Here is a 24,233-nt window from a genome sequence, read left to right as displayed (position 1 = left end):
AGGAAAGCGCAGTCCCTTCAATATAGTGTACTTTAATCCATAAATATAAGAAGGTACTTCTCAAACTTGAATTTCCGAGACTTCGAGTCTGTTTGTTGTCTGTTTCAGTTTCCCATACAAGTTCACCTTTTCAACCCGATATTTCATAGCAAAGTTATAATGTGTGGAAAATTTTACAATATTCAACTTCAAAATTACTTTTTTGAATGTATTTTGTCAAAATAAATATAAAAAGCTCTAAAATTTGAAAATATTTGTACTTCATCTCGATAGCTCCCATACACGATAGTCTGTTCAAAATTGAGTAAGGAAGAGTTGACTGTACCCAATTTTGAACAAGTTTCTGATGTATTGTTTAATGATATTCATATTTCACTTGAGCGTGTTCTCACTCGATTTAGTTTGAAATTTCTCACACATTGAGTTTATTTTTTATGCTTGCGCTTGCAGAAAAAGTTCAATAAGCTTTAATACCAAACAAATCTGAGTTATATTGTGTTACTAACATTGCAAATAAAGATGAAATATAGGGTGGGCCGAATTAGAACATGGGGGGTCCAAATTGGAACAGGGTTGGTCCAATTCGGACCTTTTGAAGAAGTTGGTTCAAACATGTCTAGCCATGTCCTGGTAGGAGCTATCACAAAACTCTCTGAGAGAAAAATGTGCGCGCTGAATTGCGCTTTCACGAAAACATAAAACTTTTCATGCTTTTAATCGTGCTGAAAAGATATGGCCTAAAAACTGTTACTAGGTCCGAATTGGACCATGTTCCCCTACATATAATGCCTAGCCCCAGAGCACATTGTTTTTTAGGTATAGGAATAGCACACTACACTAGTCAGCAACTGCGCTGGCTGAGGTTTCTATTGTGTGGGCTTCCAATGGGTCGCGACGTTCTCAAACGATCGGTTACGGAACATGAGTCCGTTGCTCGATAAATACTTGTTTTTAATTATGAATCGTGGTTTACGGCCAACCAGCCGAGTGGAAGTATAACAACTACCGAAAAGCTAAACATTACATATACAAGTTGTTAAACTTCCACTCAGCTGGTTGGCCGTAAACCACGATTCATAATTAAAAACAAGTAAATAATCGATGTTTGAAAAGATTACCGAGAAAAGCTATCTTTTTATTAATAGAAAATCAAAACTAAATATTTGAAATAAGATTTTGCTGTACAAAACTGTATTTAGATCAACTCTAGCCTACGCTTCGCTAGTATGGTCTGAGTGTGCCATGTCTCATAGGAAAAAGCTACAAGTTTTTCAAAACAAATGTTTAGAAATGGTTCATAATTTACCTCCTTGGTTTAGCATTAGCGAATTACATGAAATTAGTCATATAGAAACCCTAGATCAGTACTGCAATAGAATTAGATCAAACAACTATCTGGAATGTGAAGGTTTTTTCGCCAAAAATTGCCATTTTTAACACCTACCCACCCCCTCGTACTTTTTTTGTATGGAAATTCTACATATTGTGAATGGGCTGTTACATTTTGAGGACAACCACCCACAAACTTTTTTGCTCCCTTCAGCGTTACGAAATTTTTGAATGGGCTTTAATAAAATAAGCCTTGTATTGACTGAAAGGAATTCGAATCCATAACCCTCAATATGGTGTTGCTTAGCAGATGCGTCATCACCGGTATTTGGACTTGTTGGTGGTGTTCATATTTCAATTTTGTTTTTGAACAAATATGTTTCTTTCTTATGAATATAGGTTGTGTCATAGCATCACGTTGTTACAGTGATCATTCGCGTCATAGCTGCAAACATTTCACCAGAAATTTTCCCTTCTTTTTTTAATAGGCTGTTCTTTCACGATTTTGTTGGATGAGCTAGTCACTAATATTTCCATATAAAACAGCTTTTTATAAAGGAATATATCTTGAAGACATTCACTGAAGTGATTCCTGCTATAATTCTAATTGGAAATTTTCCCTTTCTTTTATCTCCTTGTATTAAAGCAGACAGGTCTCTTATGGATGTACTCACCACTTTTCTGTGATCATCATTTCTTCAGTGGTTATCTCACAGAAATTCAAATTAATGATCCCACAAATCAACAAAAGTTCTTACTGTAGCGTCAATCAGAGGCCGCCGATTTTTCTAACATGTACAAGTGTACAAGTGCGATAGCGGAAGGGTCGTCTATTAGGTTGGTTTTTAGGCGGGTTCCATAGAACAACACTTGCAGCGACTATCTCTCTCAGGGTGAACTTCCATTACCATCGTTTACGAAACAAAATCTTTAAGAAGATCTTAATCTCAATGCCCGACACCTATAAAAATGAGTAAAGAAAGTGGCTACCATCCTAATTTTGTGCATATTATAGCTATCCTTCTCATGATAAATTCACCTTTTTTTCGAAATAGGTCGTTCTTCAGAGCATTGCAATGTGGCTGTGTTAATCTTGCCAAAATTAGAGGACACTTAGTGTGTAAAAATTATTTGCTGAACAACTAGCTGCTTTTTTATCTTCTAATATTTGAAAAATACTTTTTTGACCCAAACTCGTGAAATACTTAAAAGGAATCGTACAATTATCTCCCCACTCTCTAACTAGAATATGTCTCAAAATGTTATCCATTCGGGGTAATGGCGTTCGGGGTAGTGACCCATTCGGGGTAGTGGCGTTCGGGGTAATGACCCATTCAGGGTAAGGGCTTTCGGGGTAATGGCGTTTGGGGTAATGGCATTCGGGGTAGTGGCGTTCGGGGTAGTGTCATAGAATCGAAAAATCAATATGATATAACATCATCACTATTTTGTAAAGATACTTAAAAAAACGATCTAGAAAGTTGCTAACGAACTCATTATTTGTAGAATAAGGAATTTATTGTATACAGTGAAACCTCCATGAGTCGATATTCAAGGGACCATCGACTCATGGAAATATCGAGTCATGGAACAGCAATCCTTTGGAAAGCTTCTAGGGACCATCATAGTAACCATGAAATTTTGTTTTTAGTATGGTTCCATGAGTCGATATCGACTCATGGAGGTATCACTGTAATACTCTTTTATGGTGAATAAACTGATTGATTAATTGATATACACTAAACTAACAGAATAAACACAAGACAAACTGCATGTTTGTTCGAAAAAGTTGGTATTTGTACTTATATCAATGCGTTTTCTGCTAATAAATTAAATATGTTTGAACCAGAGTTGCACAATATCGGTCATATCAGCTGATGGCTGATGGACTAAAACTATCAATATCAGTTGCGAACTATCAATATCACTTGGATCTGACAACCAACAGCTGTGATGCGACATCGCACTCTAGATCACAATCACAGCAGAATGAGTGATCACGTGGTAATTTCCCACGCTATTAATGTTTTTCAGTGACCAACACACAGTTTCAATCCGTCTGCAGCACTATCAAGAATATCGTACTGATAAATTGTTAATTTATATGCTTAATTTTAGGCTGAACTTGGGCCATCAGTGATATCCATAGTCTATCGGCATCAATGCACTGGTGATGGAGTAGAGAGCATGACGTTGATGTGATATGGAATGATCCGAATTGTATCGCAGTCGGCCTGTACAAATCAGCAAATTTCGCGCGTTGATAGTGACAGCAAGCAACTCTGGTTTGAACAAAAAAATGCTTAAGGTACACTGGGGCAAGTTGACACGGGTAGGGCAAGATGAAATGCGAAGTTTTGAATTTGATGCATATCGCATTTATCAGGTTTTTCTTCCCTTAAAGATTTTCCTATCTCTTAATTTGTTGATACTGCAGCCAAATTTCAACAGTATAAAATTTCGATATGATACCCCGCCATATCATCTTATTCCAGCCGTTTCAACTTGCCCCGGTGTACCTTATCGCATATCCAGCGAGTGTATTATTGAATAAATAATACATATAAATGAGAAAAGAACATTTAAGTCAGCATTATACAGTTGACTCTCCATAACTCGATTTTCTATAACTCGATACGTGAGAAGTTAATTTCTCTCCATAACTTGATATCTATTTTAAAATTATTCTTATTTGGGGAAACTTGGTCTAATTCTTGTTTGGAGGAGAATAAATACTAGCAAGTTGTAAACAAGTTTAAATACAAAAAAAAATGTTTTCAGCTTAAATAACGTGATATTTCGACCATTTCAAAATAAGTTTCATATAATACCGTAAAATCGGGTGTGATTGATCAGACGGGTGAAATTGATCATCGTAACACACGATTTTATTTATTGGTAAATTAGCACAAATATCAATGTAAGCTGCAGTAAATGAACGTTGTATGTCGTAACTATTGTCGAATTGTGTGTTGTGAAGTTTTTTGCGTTAAAGAATGTTTATTACTATAAAAATAATGTAAAATTTCAAAATCATTCACGGTGAAGTATTGACAAACACCTATGAACTTCTATTTCTAAGCAAGGATTTAAACATGGTATAAACCTGAAGTTTGTGAGGATGCTTGAGATATATCACTAAACCAGATTTCATCACCAAAACTCGTACCAAATAGCTCATATGGTTGAAATAATTGAATTTCTTTTAAATGTCATTGAATTCCTTAAGAAATTGCATACATTTAGGCGTTTTCCGCGTAATTCTTAAAATTTAACTATTCGTTATTTATTTAAACATTGCATTGTTAAGAATTTGACAAGCATATTCGGATTCAGGGAGCTCAAATCTATCATGTAGAGTTGTTTTGAAATCTAACAATAATGTCATTGACAATTTCACCCCGAAATGAGATCCCCTGAATTTTTTATTTTAGAGATATTTGTTAACACTAAAATAATATTTGTTAGAAAATTTCGGTCCATGAGTCGATGAGTCTCAACTTTGTACTTGTTTTCCTGCATTTAGTTGTTTGGCTTTGTTAATATTATAGAAAACAGACTAGAAAAAACGTAAAAAATGATCAATTTCTCCCGAAATTACGGTAGTTTGTTAGATACTATCAACAAAATAATATTCCTTTCTTACAGAAGTGATGTATTAGAATACAGTTGATCCCTTGAATATCGAGTTATGGAAGTCGACTGTAGTTCAATATGTGTAGTGCCTTCCTTAGCCTAGTGGTAAAATCTACGGCTACCAAGCAAAGACATGCTGAAGGTGTTTGGGTTCGATTCCCGGTCGGTGTACAAATTTTTCGTAATGGAAATTTTCTTGACTTCCCTGGGCCATATCCAAGAAACATTGGTGGCTGAATAACAGCTTATTCAGTTAAAATGTTGCTTATATAGCCTCTTTTCAGCTTCAACTAAACTGATATTCAGATACCAATGTTACCAGGGTGGAGTATCATCGTACCTGCCACACGATACACGAAAGGGAAAAATTTCAAATTTGGCAAAGAATGCTCTCAGTTAATAACTGTGGAAATACTCATTAGAAGCTGAGAAGAAGGCTTTGTTCCAGTGGGGACAATATGTCCAAAAGAAGAATAGAAGAAGAAAATGGATAGTGCCGCAGTGATCGATTATTTATACACTTGATTATTGATTTCTGTTTTATAATTTATATCTTTCTTTCCCCAAATCAATGTCTAAATGTCTGAATTTAGCATTTTCATATTATGCTGTGTTTATTGAATACACTGTGATAGTTACTCTGCATTTTATTTTAACTGAAGAATGAACCAAAATATATGAAATTTCATCAAATTAATTTTTAAACACAAGCATGTCGGTATATCATTGGGTATCCAAAAAATCCACGCTTTACAGCTTGATTCCAAACTTGGCTGCCTCATCGCGATACTTCTCGGCGAAGGTGTTGTTGGGATCGTACTTTGTACGCAGAGCCTTCCACTCTTCGGGACGTTGTTCAATCAAAAACTTGGCCACCTTTGCTGTAATCTGGCGCTGTTTGTCGGTACATTTGGCACAAGCGGTTTGGATGGCATCTGGCAGATACTTCTTCAGCTCGTTTCCTTCCGGAGTGCAAGGTCCGGCATCCATCAGGCAGTTGAAGTAATTCTTGAAGTGACGATCCGAGTTGAGGATTTCATCCACGTCGATGTTGTCGTACTTGGTGGGATAACCGTCCTGGGCGACGACCATCACAACCAGAGCGAACAGGATGACGATCTTCATGATTAGGCTTAGGTATGGTTCTGCAGGATGTACCGAACTGAACTGTGCTGACTATTGGGATGCATCCCGTATTTATATGCGATTGCTTCTCGATAAAAAGTGCAATTCCAAAAACTAATCATCGATAGTTTATCTAATATGCGATGAGATGACGCATATGCAGTTCGATCGAATGATACGATTCGTTCTTAGCGTAGCAGAAATCGGAATGATGCATTGCATTTTTGGTACAAAAAGTGTGTTGCACGTGTGCAGATCATTATGGCTCTAATAATTTGTTTCAGTGAAACCTCTTTTGTCGTATATGTTTGACGTTAGATCACTCATTAGGTCAAAATATTGAGAGGTTTCCTTTATAATTTCTTATCTGTCACGTTTATTGTGGGAAAATTAAAGATTGATCTGGTAGCAAAATGTTGTAATTTTAACAGTGCGTGGAAAACAAAGGTGCTTAAGAAAAGGTATGAACTATGTAAATTCTTGTAAGGAATTATTGACTGCAGAGATACAATAAAGGAGTACCAAACACGTCAGCCGCAAAAATCGGACCTCTGAATTTTTGTTCTGAATGCATTTGTTACTGTAAAAAAGCAGTTCTTTTCTTAGGAGGGGCGTATTATACATGTTTACCTATAGGACATTTACATTGAGGACCTCCCTCAGCCCTCAGTAGTTAGAGTTCACGGCTACAGAGCAAAGTCATGCTGAAGGTGTCTGGGTTCGATTCCCGGTCGGTCCAGGATGTTTTCGTAATTTCCTGGGCATAGAGTATCATCGTACCTTTGCCACAGGATATACGAATGCGAAAATGGCAAGCTTGGCAAATAAAGCTCTCAGTTAAAGTTAACTGTGGAAGTGCTCATAAGAACACTGAACTGAGAAGCAGGCTCTGTCCCAGTTGGGACGTTATGTCAAGAAGAAGAAGAAGAATATAGTAATTATTATAAGAACGATGGGCTCCAGTTGCTCCATGACGTTGCATAGGTTATCGGCAGACAGTCAATTCAATCAATATTTTATTTTTCCAAGTTAAATTGTCTCGTTTAAGAAGAACAGTGTTCATATATGCATTTGCTACTTCATTTAAACTAATTCGATTCGCAAAACGAAATCATTTGAAACCAGCAAACATCACATAGCACATTCAATTGAAAAGACAGACCATGCATCATCCAGAATGTAGAATCACCGAAAAGAATAGAATTGCAAGTGCAAGTAATTTTCGCCAAAAATAAAATGCACATTAATTGCAATTACCAATCATTTTCGGATAGACTGCTGTATCTCATGATGCCGGCATACTCTGAAAGATGCACGGTCTAATCATTCTTAGTTGAATGACTTTAAAAATCTCTTGAAATCTGCACCATATGATTGAATATAAATTTGGATCGTTTCGGCATGATCGGTACAGTCCAGCTTACTTCACTCAGTAGATTGCCAACACCCTCATCTTGCCAACCATGAAGATCATTATCCTGTTTGCTCTGTTTGTGATGGCCATCGCTCAGGATGGCTATCCCACCAAGTACGACAACATCGATGTGGATGAAATCCTCAACTCGGACCGTCTCTTCAAGAACTACTTCAACTGCCTGATGGAAGCCGGACCATGCACTCCGGAAGGAAACGAGTTGAAGAAGTATCTGCCGGATGCCATTTCGACCGGATGCAACAAATGTAACGAGAAGCAACGTGAAGTCACGGCCAAGGTGGCCAAGTTCCTGATCGAGCAGCGTCCTAATGAGTGGACTGCACTGCGAGGCAAGTACGATCCTGATAACACTTTCGCTGAGAAGTATCGCGATGAGGCTGCCAAGTTCGGAATCAAATTGTAAATAGAACATGATGGCAGTGACAGTATATTATGATGATGAACAAAGGATGCGTTAGTTATATAATAAAGGATCAGTACAGCACAACTTATTTATTTTCGTTTAAATATCCGAAAGTTCATTATTTTTTTAAATTTTCATTGGACAAGGACTAGAGACTATGCCTTATGTAGCTAAGCACAATCGAATAACAAGGAATTTTATTTAATTGCATTTAACCTTCAACCCTTTGTCTGTGTTTGGGGTCAATTTGACCCCAGAGCATTTTGACAGGGTTGAAACTTTTTCGTTAGTGAACCGATTTGGGAATTTTTTTATACGTTGGTAAGTTTCCGAGAGTTTTTTAGTTGCGCAAAGATTTTTTTTTTTCAATTATCTTGAAAAATAGTTTCTAGAATAATTTTCATGAAAAAAGTAAGTTGCCTGTACCTTGAGGTCATATTGACCCCAAATTCAAACCGCTGTAATTTTAAGAAATACAAATGGACTTTCGATTTTCGGTAGTTTTAGAAAGCGAATTTAAATAAGTTTTACTAAAAAATATAAGAAACTTTAGAAAGGGGCTGGTTCATCGCGGGGAGGGGGTTTTGTGAAAAAAGCTCCAAAAACAACGAATTATTGGAACTTTGAAGGCTTATATCTCAGAAGGAGTTCTATATAAAACTATACTTTCTTTGGCGAAAATTTGCATCAAGGAAAAACCACATATAACAAAACGGTTACTCTTCAATTTCACCGGATGATGGCGCTAGCTTAGAAAATGTTACTATATGGAGCTCATATATTTGTAATGACGTTTTATATCTCAAGATACTGAGCATTTGGAAGAATGCATTTTCCAACAAAGTTGCTCTTTGAATCAAGGGCTATAAGCTGCATGTCTACCTAACTGTTAAAACTGCCAGCTGGTAAGCATATATTTCAATCTTTTAAATCTCAAATATGAATTATGTTAGAAGACTAGTTTCTCTGGCGATGTTGTTCATTTGTTCGATTGCTACAAAACGCCTTTTCAGTTGATTTCATATTTTGCCAGTGAGCATTGAAATAAAATCAAGAAGTCGTATATTTCAAGACGAAGATCAAATAGCTGGTTGTGTTTTCAGTAAAGTTTCTAGCCAAGAGCAATGAGTAGCATACCTGATTAGAATGGAATAGCGTCACTAGTTGGCATTTATGAGCATTAAATATATAAAATCCATATGCCTCAAGAATTACTCGAGCATGAAGATTGGTGCTTTTTTTCATTTGTACGTTCGTTCGCCATTATCGAATTAAATCGAGTTCATCTGTGGTTTCTCCATAACCTGGCAAATACCAAAGGTTTCTAAAACTGTAAACACAAAATTCAATAGTTCCCAACTGATAAGCAATGAACATTTTTGTCGACAATGCCTACAACTAAGGTATTAGCATCATACCAGTTGCCAAAAATCGAACTAATCAGACATGTATCGCAAAGGCTTCCTATCAAATAACTTTACCGAAAACATCAACCTTCTCACAGATCCGTATCGGTTGATATGAAGGCTTAACTGTCCCATATTAAAAAAGTAGGCATTGATAAAAAAGCGCTCAGAGATTGAAAATTATTTTCTCATACAAATATTCACAATTTGCTAGTACATTTCTGCAAGCCATATTTATTTAGCATCACTGCACAGATAATTCATTTTGCTTCTAGTTATCAGCAATAAAATAAACTTGAACATAATTCACGTTACCCAGTTACTGTTTGGATTGTATGTTCATATAGGGACTGTTATGCCATTATTTTTTTCAATTTGAGACTGCACCAACTTCATATTAGGAGGAGACGGGGTAAGACCGCCCCGGAAGTGATCGGCAGTGGTCAACGACGAAGACGAAACGACTGGTTCGATGAAGAGTGCCAGAGAGTGACAGACATGAAGAATGTCGCCAGAAGCCGTATGCTTATGGCCGGTACCCGACAGAACAGAGAGCGGTACAGGGCAGCGTGAGCCGAAGAAAAGCTAAACCACCGCAGAAATAAAAGGCAGCACGAAGCTGAAGCTCAAGAAAGCATGAACCGGAATGATATGTGGAGATTCTATGCAACGGTCAATGGTGCGCGGCACAATACCGTACCAGTGTCCGCCATGTGCAATGATCGAGAAGGGAATTTGCTGACCGATAAAACGGCGGTGGCTGCCGGGTGGAAGGAGCACTTTTAGCAATTGTTGAACGGTGAAAATGGAAATGTAGCGAGGAACAGGATGAACATAAATGATGACGATCAAGCTGTGGACCTACCGACTATAAGGGAGGTTAAAAAGGCTATCAGCGAGATAAAAAACTGTAAGGGTGCTGGTAAGGATGAAATCCCGGTCGAGCTTTTCAAGTACGGAAGTGAGCAGCTTTACCAGTCGAACCACCGAGTACTTCTAAAGGTATGGGAGGACGAAGAATTGCCCATCGGCTGGTTGGATGGCCACATCCGCCCTATCTACAAGAAAGGGCACAGACTGGAGTGTGCCAATTCACGAGGACCAGATGTTTGGCTTGCGAATGATCCTAGACAAATTCCGGGAGTATAACTTGCAGACTCACTATCTGTTTATTGATTTCAAGGCGGAGTATGACTTGAAATGACCTTTGGCAGATAATGTCTGAACATGGTTTTCCGGTGAAACTAATTAGGCTGATACGTGCTACGCTGGATGGCTCGAAATCAAATGTTCGGATCGCAGACGAGGTGTCACCCTCGTTCGTGACGTTAGACGGATTGAAGCAGGGAGACGCACTTTCGAATTTACTGTTCAACATTGCACTCGAGGGTGCTATTAGGAGATCTGGCGTGCAGAGAAATGGCACTATTATCTTAAGGTCGTACATGCTCCTTGGCTTTGCGGACGATATAGACCTAATTGGAATCGAGCGCAGGTCAGTGGAAGAGGCCTTCGTGCCTCTGTAAAGGGAGACAGCGAGGATAGGCCTGACCATTAATTCTACCAAAACGAAGTACATGATTGCAGGCAGAGATAGTGTCAGGCATGGTGGTGTAGGTGCTAAGGTAGTGTTTAATGGGGATGTGTTTGAAGTTGTTGAAGAATTTGTTTGCCTTGGAACACTTTGCGGCTGCAAATAGGGCCGGACTACGTAACCAGCTTAGGTCCCGCAGCTTGCAAACGGAAACAAAATTCACCCTGGATAAAACATCGATTCTTCCGGTGGCTCTCTACGGACACTTAGTGCGAATGACGGAGGAAAGAATGGAGAAAATAGAGAGTGAGAGAGAGAGAGAGAGAGAAATAGAGAGAGAGGGAGAGAGAGAGAGTAAAATTTTGTATACACCACCGCAATAACGTTGCGCGCTGTGATGCACCAACCCTACCCCCAATGGTAAATAAGCGAGGAAAACGAGTTTTATCTTCGCTCTCACTCTTCGGGACTCTCGCTTGCTGGTGTTATTTATCAAGCTTGTTACAATTTTCGAAACAGCTTAAGGTTAAAAGTCTCATCAATAAAGATCGAAAAAAAAAACCTGAATCAGCCTTTAAACTCTTTGCAGGAGATATTTTTATAACAAGTTTCGCTTTTTAAGTGATCTTAACAATTTATTCTTCTTAAAAATATTACTGGACTTTAAAAACTAAATATAAACTTGAATTTGAAACATTTTATCAACGTTTCGGACAAAATAAAATAGTGGTGTTCAATTTTGCTAAGACTAAAATGAATATCTCAAAATCGATGTATTCAGAAAATTCAAAATTGATTTTTTTTTAATTTGTCTAGAAGAAGTAAGGGACTATGTGAATTATACTTCACAATTGATGACAATTGTACATAGTAATTTGGTTTGGTTGCTATCCTATTGATTTTATTTATGTCAAGTGAAAATTCAAGTTTATATTTGAAAAACTGTCAAATGCACTGTTGTGATTGTGAGGAGTTTGTGTTGCGTTTTACGAAAGAAATGGCCTATATTCAGTAAAGGATGCTTGATCTCGAGTTAAATTCTATCGGTGTAACAATTTGGTACATCTCTTCAATCCTCACAGCTTGATTCCAAACTTGGCAGCTTCATCTTTGTATTTCTCAGCGAAGGTGTTATCAGGATCGTACTTGCCTCGCAGGGCATTCCACTCATTTGGACGCTGTTCGATCAGGAACTTGGCCACCTTGGCCGTGACTTCACGTTGCTTCTCGTTACATTTGGTGCATCCGGTAGAAATGGCATCCGGCAGGTATTTCTTCAGCTCGTTTCCTTCCGGAGTGCATGGCCCGGCTTCCATCAGGCAGTTGAAGTAATTCTTGAAGAGACGATCCGAGTTGAGGATTTCATCCACATCGATATTGTCGTACTTGGTCGGATAGCTGTCCTGGGCGATGGCCATCGCAACCAGAGCGCATAGGATGACGATCTTCATGGTTGTTGATTTGGATGTCGATCTGCTGGGAGCACCAAATTGAATTGTGATTCTTGCTGGGAGGCATCCCATTTTTATACGTTATTTGATCTCAAATGCATGAATGCGTTCAAATCAGATGAGTAAGCATATATGCAGTTCTCCCAATTGTTCTCCGACTAACATTATAGGGGTGCTGATATGATGATACTAATAAATTTCTATTGAGTCATTAGTCTAATTGACAAACAACTTTGCTAAAGTTATCATAAATAAACTATTTTTAATCAATATAAACCTTCATATGTAACATTTTAAGATATCAGAATATTAATGTTATGAATATACCCAATATTTTTTATAACTCACCTAAAACATCTAACTCAATTTATACATCGGGTAACTTCGCCTCTGAAAAAAAAAGAAAATTTAACACGTTAAAATCATATTTGAATCCATAATTTTTTGTTGCTACTTTGTGTTATTATTTACATATTTTTTATTACCGACGATCTCAGCCCGTGGCTGATTCATTCCGAATTATACCATATGAATTATTAACGTTTTTGTGTTTATTTTTCGAAATGTTTGAAAAACATTTGAAACTCTTTCGTTTGCGTTCAAGAAATTAACAAATGCTATAATGTGGGTTTTTCCGAATCTAACCCAAAATTGCACGCAAAGAAAATTAGTTCTCGAAATCTAAATATGAATAAGTTTGTTTTTACAAATTAAATGCTTAAAATGATCTTGCTTCCATAGCCGAGTGGTTAGAGTCCGCGGCTACAAATCAAAGCCATGCTGAAGGTGTCTGGGTTCGATTCCTAGTCGGTCCAGGATCTTTTCGTAACGGGAAATTGCTTGACTTCCCGGGGCATAGAGCATAATTGCCACACTGTCACACGATATACGAATGCGAAAATGGTAACTTTGGCATAGAAAGCTCTCAGTTAATAACTGCGGAAGTGCTCATAAGAACGCTAAGCTGAGAAGCAGGCTCTGTCCCAGTGAGGACGTTAAGCCAAGAAAAAGAAGATCTTGCAAAAAATGATACTTTTTTTTCCAAATATCGTTTTAGTAAACAGGTTTTGAAAATATTCCACAATGTTTCTCAATAAAAATAAAACATTCTTGAAGGAATTTAGTAATTTACTTCAAACAAATTCGATATTAAACAAGGGCAAAAAGGTTCCATCGCAGCATAACAAAATAAAACTTCAATTGACAAATTGATTTTGCTTGCAGGTCATAACAGAACTTGGATCGCTGCATTTGATAATGCGGTAAATTTGATTAGCATGAATCAACTATTTTTGGAGCAATGATTTGCATGGTTACAGCATTGCATGTATATGTATATTCCACATCGATCTACGGCATGATATAAATATTGAATGCATTCGAAAAATCTGCACATTCCAACTTGCGTCGTCCACAAGAGTTACTAAATTTTCAAATCATACAAAATGAAGATCGTGATCCTTTTTGCTCTTGTTGCCTTGGCCGTCGCCCAGGACAGCTATCCCACCAAGTACGACAACATCGATGTGGATGAAATCCTCAACTCGGACCGTCTCTTCAAGAATTACTTCAACTGCCTGATGGAAGCCGGGCCATGCACTCCGGAAGGAAACGAGCTGAAGAAGTATCTGCCGGATGCCATTTCGACCGGATGCAACAAATGTAACGAGAAGCAACGTGAGGTGACGGCCAAGGTGGCCAAGTTCTTGATCGAGCAGCGCCCCAATGAGTGGAATGCCTTGCGTGGCAAGTACGATCCGGATAACACCTTTGCCGAGAAGTATCGCGATGAGGCGGCCAAGTTTGGGATCAAGCTGTGAGGATTGAATTATCATGTCGTCTGGGGAAACTAAATAATGTTGAGCTAGTATAAAGCACATATTTCAACAAATTGTTCAGTTCCACTTAATAAATGTTTCCTTTCCCTTAAACAATGTTGTCGAGCTATTAATTTTTTGTTGACATATACTGATTTGATGCCCCATTATGCTACAAGTACAGTCGAAATCGCCGTTGAGATTTGTTCACATTTCGGGTTTTTGTAGTTTCATAAATAAAAAAAGCATTGGACGTAAGCCACGAGGAAAGGCTAATTTGTTAAACGGGATAGAGGAGAAATTTATAATTATTGTATTTCATAACCTTTACATAATGGAGTAGCTGTTTGATTCCCGCTCTAGTCCGTTTTTTCTGAACAACTTTTTGAGTGCCTCATTTTGTTGAGTTCGTTGCATACTCTCCGTTTTCTAGGGTGGTGTTTCAATAATAAAAATGCCCACTAATGCTTAAAGTGTTGCAGAACCCGAGCAGAAGAAAATAACTACTGGATACCAAATTGAGGTATTCCATACCAGACAATTTCCAATACTTACAACCTGAATGAGGTATGAATGAGCCCTGCATAAGAGGTAAAATACCTCAAATAATACCTTATGCATATTCTACAAATACCAAGCTGATAACTAGATCAGGTATTGTAATACCTAAATAATACTTGATGGATTTTCATATAAAAGTGAAAGTTTTCAATACCTCCAGCAGTCCTCAATAGCTATCGAATACCAAAATGGAGTATTTTAACATGTTTTTCAAATACCATTATAATACCAAAATGAGGTATTAACAACTGAATAATACCTAATTATGGTATGATACCAAAATTTGGTATGCATAAGTTATTGGGGAGTTATTTGTTCCTCCTCGGGAAGACACGACAAATGTTCAAAATCTTAGTAAAAAGTTATGACCAAAAATGATTTCAAACAAGTTTTTTACATACATTTAAAAAATCATATTTCTCTAACAAATTTCTCAAGTTTCTTCATGTTTTCAACAAAGTTATAATATATGTCAAAATGCGTGTTTTTGTTGAACATCGCAACTTTGTATCTCTTTCAGGCTTATTTGGTTGAAAGTAAAAACGCATGCAAAGACTCTTAAAGACAAAAGTTTTTGTCGCCTGCCGAATAGGTAAATATTGAACTTTCATGGTTTTTGAGGGGTTGTTTGCGTCATTTTGCGCAGAAGGTGGGTATTGGGGCCTAAACTGCCCCTTGAGAAAAGAGAAATTTATGAATAACTGTGCTGTTTTAAGAGATAGCGAGATGATATGAAACACAGATTTATTCATGATAAAAAACTTTGTAGTATTTTTTAGCTTAATGTTAAAAATCTTAGAAAAAAGTTATGATTAAAATATAATTTTTATGGGTCATTCAAGTACAACGGCATATATCTTAAAAAGTGTAAGAGATAGAAAAATCGTGTCGTCGACAAAGTTGTTTCTAATTGCCATTTCTACAACTTTGCCGAAGACACCATGTGTCTATCTAAATGTAATGAAAAAGTAGTTTTTCTATCTCACTGCTAGGTAGATTGATCACAAAACGTTTTATATCAAAAGATATGCTTTAATATATCTAGCAACTTCTTCGAACAAACTGTATGGCTAAAATCAACGGCTTTGGCGCTATTGTTTGAAATTGACAAAGTAATACTCAGTGCAGTGACTTTTGGTGAAGTATGTATTTTGAATGTATGTTTTAAATCTTACTATATCATGTGAAACATTTTTAAACCATAACATTCACTTGAATTACCTGATAGAAATCGGAATTTGCAGTATGCGATTCTGGAAAATTAACCCAAATCATAAGTAGATTTCTATACTGTGACATGAAAACACATTTAATCGACAAAAGATGGCTATCGGAAGAAAATTTGGTCTTTTCCAATACAGGTGACCATTTTGGGTCCAGTTTCAGAACCTCTTGTTCGGTCCTAATGTTTAGTAAAGGTAAAGCAGCTGACCATTTTCCGGAATTACGGCTAAGTTTCAAAGTTCCTTGTTTTAATTTCAAAGCAAATTGAAACTTATTACCGTGATGCATCAATACCCGGACGCTTAAGTAGACACAAATCTTCAAATTCGAATATGAGTCTGTTGTTTTAGAAAAGCTCTAATGTAATACTGTTTGAAACATTATTTCAAATAAGATCTTCACGAAAGTCACGATTTTAACATGAAAATCATTCAAATATTGGAGCATGTCTTGTCTTAAAAAATTGGGGTGGGTAATGTCTATTACATTACCGCGGGGTTGACGTAGAACTACGATGATTAATAATTTGATTTGTCATGTGTATGAATTTGTAAGTGTACTAGTTTTGTGTTGTTGTTGTTGTTGATCGGATGAAGTTTTCAGAAGATAACTCTTTTTGGACTCATTTTGGTAGTCCTGAAAAGAACCATTTGTCGTTCTGTGGTTTCGAGAACCAGTGTATGGTGTTCCAGGAATAATGCCAGATGATTGAATTTGTTTGTTTGGTCGTGGCTTCGTTGTGTTGCTTGGTTGGGTGATCGGTTTCTGGCTCCAGCTGTAGTTCGCCAAACTCCTCCAGTAGATTAGATGTTTGATGGCTCGGGTGCTTCGATCGTGATAATCGATTGAAACGGTCCAGTGCTTTGGTCTGTAGCAATATCCATTGCATCAGCATTTAGGCTCTGTACATTGATACTCATCAATATGCAGGTTGGGCCACTATGATCCAGTATTTCACGTCTCAAAGCGTCACTAATCGATGATTGCCTAAGCGCTGCAGCTCATTCCTCAAGTCAACCCTTGGAATTGCTGCGTGATGGAACTGGGAAGAATTGGTAGAGTTTGTCAAAAATAGTCCTTGCAGTGAAGTAACCCGCGACAAACCAACATATACCAATTGCTGATCCAGACTTTTGTCATAGTCATCCAGACTTTTGTTGCTTTCAATTCTCCGCTTCGATCGCATCTCAGCAGGCAACAGATCGTCTTGCTCTGACCGGGCGTGCTTCTCAGGCACAGACATCGATAGCGAGGGACCTCCCCGTTTGTCTTGCTTCGCTCAAATCAAACTGTCGAGCGAGCGAGAGAAGATGCCGTCCGAAGCCAAAGTCATCACCGCTGCCGCCGCCAAGAAGAAGAAGAGGAAGCAGTCCACAGGAGATTTTGCGGTCGAACTGTGAACATGGTCGGGCAAGTCATTCTCGCTTTGTGGTTCACCGCTTGTTTGCGTTCACCCAGCCATCGTCATCGCCGCCATCATCAGATTTTGACTTAAGCCCGGTGATCCACTACCTGTTACTGTTGTGCGCCATCCACGTCACGAAACTTTCGGTTCGTCGTTTAAGCAAATAACTTGCTCAAATTTATACATTTGAGTTGAGGATTCCCCGTTTGACCATGGCAATCAACTGATAACATCCCGCAGTGTTATTTATCTGTAAGAGCATCAAAGCTAACAAAGCCATCGGCCCTTTTCAAGGCCATCAAATTAGTGGAAAAGAGTTAAAAGAGAAATATATCCGACTTTATACATGACTGCTTATATTCCTAAATCAATTTCACAGCTTCATACAAAATTTCATTTGTCATAAATAATTTATGACTCAACAATTTGTGACTGTATTCGCGGGCGCTGCTGCAGTGCCGTCGGGGTGAGTGCTCAACATTTCACAACAATTGTAAAATAGAGTGGCATTTCCAACAGCGTCTTTGATGTTCCATATTTTGTGGGAACACTTTGATTAGCAAAATTATCACATGTAACAAAATTGCGACATATTAAGAATGCTTTTGAAAAGACATTCTCATTGAACAATTATAATAATTCTGGCACCCATGGATCAGAAATTTACCGTCATAATAAAGAAAACTATTGATTATCATTATCTCGTATTGAATATTTAGTTAATGTCAACCCTTCCAGCAATTCATGTTCGACCAATTTCTCACGCATTAGCATTCTCCGCAATTTTCAAGTAATTCTAAGCCCAACACATTATTGGCACATACCCATTTCCCAGATTGGTTGATCAGCGAAGAGCACAAAAGGGAGGAGCATCATCTGCTATTCTGAGGTTATAAAACATGCTTCCTTCGTCGGATTCAGTTTCATTCTAATTCCGCTTTCGAGCTGGTAAGAGCTCCTCTGAACTTGCTCAGCGAGAAGTACCTCGCTGCTAGTTTATTGGATGATATTCACTGATTTATCTATAATGATCTAAATATCGCGGTATACTACAATTTGGTTCACATAATTTACCCCACATAATTACATGAATTTGAGAATTTACCACTGCAGCGCCGTCGGACCGTAATAACATCATGCTACTCAGCATTGTATGGTATTTCTAACAGCATCGTTGATTTATCATATAATGGGGGAACACTTCCTAAATTCTCGAGTATTAAATTGGAAAATGTATTAAAATTGCGACAGATTTTAAATACTGTTCAATAAACTGTTTCCTGACCAATTGTAATAAGCAACTATTGATCTGAAATTTTTCTACATGTTAGTCTATTGCGTTAATCTGAAAAATAGGCTATATGAAATTGATGTCTTGGCAAGGGATGTACAAGATGAGCATTATGTATTAATTTTCCAATTTCCGTACTCGAGAATTTTGGAAGCGGGGGCCGTGATGCTCGGGATGGATTGTCCTCCATGACTGGTCCTGGCTGGAAATATACGTGGGGAGAAACTCGACCCTTTGCTGCAGGAATTTCATTAATAACTCTTTGGTAAAGCAGAAATTTCTGATAAAAGTGAACTTTTTCAAAACAACTCTTATTGATTGGAATATTTACCAACAACTCTTTGTTAAGTAAAATCATCCTTAATAACTCTTTGCTCCATCGCCAAACCTAACCATTTCATTGAATTCATCAAGTACAAGAATATGAATGGTAAGGAGAGGCAGATGGTGTATATTTTGCTGGCGTTACTTTCCAACAGGTCGCCGGTTGGCGCTGACTACTAATCCGTCCACTGAATGATTTTCAGTTGTTGCTTTCGCTCTCTGGTTCCGTTCGCTACTCGCACACTGCTGTGGCTTTCACGCACTCTTCTTTGCTGCTCCGCTGCTTGATCCGTTCGTTATGCCGATCGATTTGTGAATGAGCTGGGAGCAGAACAACCAGTGGTTTTATTTGCTCGAGCTCCGTTCACCGATGGCGAGTGGTGGGGTTCTCGCTTGGTTGTTTCGTCACTCCGTTCGCTACTCGCACGCGATTGGTTATTGCTTTCGCGCTATTTTCGTTGATGGTGTGATTCTTCGCTGAGAAATAAAAACTGAAACTCTTTTGATTTTTCATGCAAAATGACCAACTTTGATAAACTATATCTCAGTTATTTATGGACAGATTTGAATGAAATTAGACAGAATATCAGACATAACTTAAATTTTAACATATGTTTTTGAGTGATTTTTCCAATCACACGTTGAAAAGCAGTAACGGTTTGACTTAAGTGATTTTTTGACGATTTTTTATGATTGACATAACTAAACAGCTTCATGGTATCTTCAGAAAAGTTGTAGATTTTGACGAGATGAATAAGTTTGCTGAAGACAGTTTTTGTGTAAGGCTATCAGATTTTAAGATAAAAAGTTTTGAATTTTTCGTCGAAAATTACAGTTTAGTCAAACCGTTATTACTTATAAACTTGTGATTGGAAAAATTTTCAAAAATATATGTTAAAATTCGAGTTACATCTGATGTTCTGTGAATGTTTCATTCGAAAATATTTCCATAAATAACTGAGATCTAACTTACCAAAGTTGGTCATTTTGTATGGAAAATCGAAAAAGTTGCAAATGCATGCGAATAAGTTGGGGCCTTCCTTAGCCGAGTGGTTAGAGTCCGCGGCTACAAAGCAAAGCCATGCTGAAGGTGTCTGGGTTCGATTCCCGGTCGGTCCAGGATCTTTTCGTAATGGAAATTTTCTTGACTTCCCTGGGCATAGAGTATAATCGTACCTGCCACACGATATACGAATGCAAAAATGGAAACTTTGGCAACAAAAGCTCTCAGTTAATAACTGTGGAAGTGTCATAAGAACACTAAGCTGAGAAGCAGGCTCTGTCCCAGTGAGGACGTTAATGCCAAGAAGAAGAAGAATAAGAAGATGTGAATAAGTTCTCTGTTTATTCGACAAACAAGCTTAATATTGGGTACACAACAGCAACAGAGTAGCGTACACAGGGATTTAGTTGAAATCTGGAAACGTAGCTCAATCTTGAAATCTTGAGCGATTTCACAAACCAGATTCTGGATTAACAGCTCAGCAGGCTCCTAGCAGCGAGGTACTTCTCGCTAAGCAAGTTCGGAGGAGCTCTTACCAGCTCGAAAGCGGAAATGGAATGAAACTGAATCCAACGAAGGCAGCATGTTTTATAACATTGGAATAGCAGATGATGCTCCTCCCTTTTGTGCTCTTCGCTTTCTGATCGACCAATCTGGGAAATGGGTATGTGCCAATAATGTGTTTTGCTTGGAATTACTTGAAAATTGCGGAGAATACTAATACGTGAGAAATTGGTCGAACATGAATTGTTGGAATTATTGGCATTCCCTAAATATTCAATACGAGCTATTGATAATTAATAGTTTTCTTTATTATGAAAATTCCTGATCCATGGGTGCCAAAATTATTACAATTGTTCAATGAGAATGTCTTTTCAAAAGCATTCTAAATATGTCGCAATTTTGTCACATGGGATAATTTTCCTAATCAAAGTGTTCCCATAAAATATGGAACATAAAAGGCGCTGTTGGAAAAGCCACTCTATTTTGCAATCGTTTTGAAATGTTGAGCACTCACCCGACGGCACTGCAGCAGCGTCCGCGAGTACAATCCCAAATGGTTGATTTATGATTCACGACAAATGAAATTTTGTATGAGGCCGTGAAATTGATTTAGGAATACTAGAAGTTATAAATAAAGTCGGAAATATTTCTCTTTTAACTCTTTTCCACAAATTTGATGGCTCTGAAAAGAACCGATGGCTTTGTTAGCTTCGATGTTGTTACGGATAAATAACACTGCTCGGACCAGCAAAACTCAGGGGGCTTCTGGTATTTGCTCCTAACGGGATTGCTTCTTGACCACCAATGATGATTTCATCACGAGTCGAAATTTTGAAGCGCGGGTCAACAGCTCCTCGGCCGATGAAATTTGCGGCGGCGATGACGATGGCTGGGTGAAAGCAAACAAGCGGTGAACCACAAAGCGAGAAAGACTCGCCCGACCGTGTTCACAGTTCGACCGCAATTTCTCCTGTGGACTGCTTCTCTTCTTCTTCTAGGCGGCGGCAGCGGTGATGGCTTTAGCTTCGGACGGCATCTTCTCTCGCTCGCTCGACAGTTTGATTTGAGCGAAGCAAGACAAACGGGGGCGTCCTTCACTATCGATGTCTGTGCCTGAGAAGCACGCCCGGTCAGAACAAGCCGATCTGTCGCCTGCTGAGATGCGAGCCAATCGGAGAGTGAAAAGCAAATGACGTCAAATTTTCTCTAGTCACCCCTATTTATAGATTTGCTTGAAATCAACGTTCTCTTTTAAAACAGTTATTAAACTATTTGGACAGGTATGTGGGATTCAGTAAGTAAACGACATGAAGCTTTGATGTCTTGGCTTTCGATTGAGATGCTAATAAAGAAATTTCGTTAAGCCAGCGAAAAGTTATAAACGTTTAAAATATTTCATGCCAACGTAACGCTCTTGGTTTTGAAATTCCAATTTCACTCCTGTATAGAGAAGAGAGACGTACTTCTACGTCAAAACCCGGACACCTGATGCAAACGATGTCTTTAAATCCGGACACTTTTGAATCGAAATCCGGACATCTGTTTGTAGCATGTAAAATTCGTTTAATTTAAATGAAAATCATATCAACACACAATAAGATATAAATATTATATAAGCTTGATGTTCGCTTTTGCCCTATAATGTCAAAAAGAATAGCTGCAGAACTGCAGTCAACGCGGCTCGAGCTGTTATTATTAAAGTTATACACTATTTGTTTCACAATCAATTGGATTTTGATTACTTGCTACGCTTTCTATAATCATTTCTAAAGTTTTCTCTTATTTTTTCTTGCTTGAAAGTCACTTAGGTACACCGATTAAACGTGGCTCTTTTTAGACGATATCCGGATCTTGAAACACTGGCTCGTAATCCTGGACAGTTTCTTCACACACCAATAAATGTTTATTTTCAGATTATTCAACAACAGTGCTCTCACCAAACTTTTAAAATAATTTTCTCAAACACTTATGATTGAAACTTGCTTTAAAAATACACTTCACGAACTTTTACTCCAATCAAACGATGTTCGCGCGTTCATCTATAGTCAAACTTGAGTTTGAGTTGGGCCGCGACAAAAAAAAAACGTCCGACTCGAACACATTATTTGTATTTATTATTATTAATTATTTGACGATGGTTAGTAGACTAAAATTAAATGTAAAATGATTAGCATGGGTAATATTTAAAGGAGGGAATAAAACCAAACATATTGTCACTTAATTCTAACATTAATTTACTAATATAATCAGAGTGTCCGGATATTGGTATCGTCCGGGTTTTGATGCAGTACGGTATATGTACCACACCAAATCAAATATTGTACTCCGTTTGGCATAATGATTGATTCAGAATGAATATCGGAATTTTTTGAAGCTTCCAACGAGATCAACACCAACGATCCCAAAGCAAAAAAAATGGTAAGTACTCAAGCGTGGTGTACTTTCAGAGATTTGCCAAGCCATGGATGTCAAAAATAGTTGTGACATTAGAAAGCATAACTAATGTCGTTTTCGTTTTTAGGAACTGGGTCGGTGATCAACACATAAACAAACAAACGTCAAGCAAATTGTAGTCCGGTCGAACCTGAATCGGGTTGGGGTTGAAACTGTTATTCAGAACGGGTTGCGCCAGTTCCAACCTAGGTTCAAAAACGAATTCGACATAAATAAAACTCGTGACGGGTCTGGTGGAAGATCGTTTCGGAATAATAATTTTCTCTACATCCCAGAACACAGATTATCTTTGAGCTTATTGTGATATACATATTTGAAAATAGTAAATTGACAAAGAAAGTTCGCAGTTTATAAGGTACCGTGGGGGAAGTGTAGCAGTGGGGTAAGTGGATCATTCGTCCGTAATAAGAATAAATACTTTAATATTCCGAATGTTTTCACACCTTTGCTTCATTTTAGGTTATATTCTCACGTACACACTGATACTACTACAAAACTGATACTACACGTGCACTAACACAAACAAACTTTTTGACTGCAAAAATCAATTCGTTTTAAAGTTGTTTTCTGTCGATAAAAAATCCATTGTATCTCTACCTAAAATCGAATTCTATTAGTTTTTTCAAAACATGGTGAACATTTCAGTTCTAATTGTAAGAATTACAATGAAAAAAATGTATTTTTTGTAAATAAATACAGATATATTGGTCATGGTACACTTACCCGCACTTTTTAATGGGATGGGGTAAGTGGATCAACTATTGTTATCAAATATTGACAGACTACTTACGCGGATTTGAATAAGCTTTAGTGTCATCAAGTGTTGTTTTCCTTTTACATTTTTCATTCCTAGCTTGAATTTGTCAAATTGACAGTCTTTCTAGCACAAAAAAATGAAAATTGAAAAATTCAAACAAAATTTTTCTTGGTTTTTCTAAACTGAAATGCAAAAGAGCAAAATATACAAATTCTCCACCTGCAAGCATATTATCGTACGTTTTTTTGACCATATCGATTGTTCTAGACAAACATTTCCATAAATAGAATAAAAAGATTTCAGTATGTTAAACAAAAGTAAATGTAATTAATATTTTTAAACTAAGAGTGTCTTTCGAAAACATCGTTAGGAATAATCCTCAATTCTTTTGTATAACTCAGGTGTATAAAATGGATGAATTTTCTCCAAAATATTCTAGTTACAATTTTTGTTTTTGTTCGAATAAGTGTAAACTAATGTACAAATATTTTTCATAATATTTTGATAAAATAAAGATTTTTTTATTTTAAAGCTAACAAAATATATAACATAGCACGTATAATAAGAATGACAG

At 37.5% G+C, this 24,233-nt stretch overlaps 4 protein-coding genes across 4 annotated transcripts in view; 2 read left to right on the top strand and 2 right to left on the bottom strand.

Annotated features, from left to right (window-relative positions):
• Nucleotides 1–5,549: 5,549 nt before the first annotated feature.
• LOC5566930 (ejaculatory bulb-specific protein 3) lies at nt 5,550–6,128 on the bottom strand. The gene has a single exon (XM_001651294.2). It carries the CDS (start codon nt 6,088–6,090, stop codon nt 5,716–5,718), a length of 375 nt encoding a protein of 124 aa, XP_001651344.1. The 5' UTR covers nt 6,091–6,128; the 3' UTR covers nt 5,550–5,715.
• Nucleotides 6,129–7,300: 1,172 nt separating this feature from the next.
• Nucleotides 7,301–7,945, top strand: LOC5566929 (ejaculatory bulb-specific protein 3). The gene has a single exon (XM_001651293.2). It carries the CDS (start codon nt 7,554–7,556, stop codon nt 7,926–7,928), a length of 375 nt encoding a protein of 124 aa, XP_001651343.1. The 5' UTR covers nt 7,301–7,553; the 3' UTR covers nt 7,929–7,945.
• Nucleotides 7,946–11,606: 3,661 nt separating this feature from the next.
• The window catches only part of LOC5566925 (ejaculatory bulb-specific protein 3), a 62,147-nt gene continuing 49,520 nt past the window's right edge, over nt 11,607–24,233 (bottom strand). Inside the window, exons 2-3 of the mRNA XM_021854942.1 lie at nt 12,668–12,709; nt 11,607–12,341 (exon numbers count right to left, since the gene is read on the bottom strand). Of these exons, the coding sequence (XP_021710634.1) occupies nt 11,945–12,319 (375 nt within the window). The 5' untranslated portion in view covers nt 12,320–12,341; nt 12,668–12,709 and the 3' untranslated portion in view covers nt 11,607–11,944. The remainder of the gene's footprint in view (nt 12,342–12,667; nt 12,710–24,233) is intronic.
• LOC110679624 (ejaculatory bulb-specific protein 3-like) lies at nt 13,734–14,250 on the top strand. The gene has a single exon (XM_021854944.1). It carries the CDS (start codon nt 13,765–13,767, stop codon nt 14,137–14,139), a length of 375 nt encoding a protein of 124 aa, XP_021710636.1. The 5' UTR covers nt 13,734–13,764; the 3' UTR covers nt 14,140–14,250.

The sequence above is a fragment of the Aedes aegypti genome, chromosome 3, assembly GCF_002204515.2.
Source record: "Aedes aegypti strain LVP_AGWG chromosome 3, AaegL5.0 Primary Assembly, whole genome shotgun sequence".
Classification (NCBI taxonomy): Eukaryota; Metazoa; Arthropoda; class Insecta; order Diptera; family Culicidae; genus Aedes; species Aedes aegypti.
The sequence above is the reverse complement of the archived record's forward strand: the minus strand, read 5'-3'. Positions and strand labels throughout refer to the sequence as shown.

What these genes read in the sequence shown, in the direction of transcription:
- LOC5566930 (XM_001651294.2), bottom strand. Translation starts at nt 6,090, where the DNA reads ATGAAGATCGTCATCCTGTTCGCTCTGGTTGTGATGGTCGTCGCCCAG.
- LOC5566929 (XM_001651293.2), top strand. Translation starts at nt 7,554, where the DNA reads ATGAAGATCATTATCCTGTTTGCTCTGTTTGTGATGGCCATCGCTCAG.
- LOC110679624 (XM_021854944.1), top strand. Translation starts at nt 13,765, where the DNA reads ATGAAGATCGTGATCCTTTTTGCTCTTGTTGCCTTGGCCGTCGCCCAG.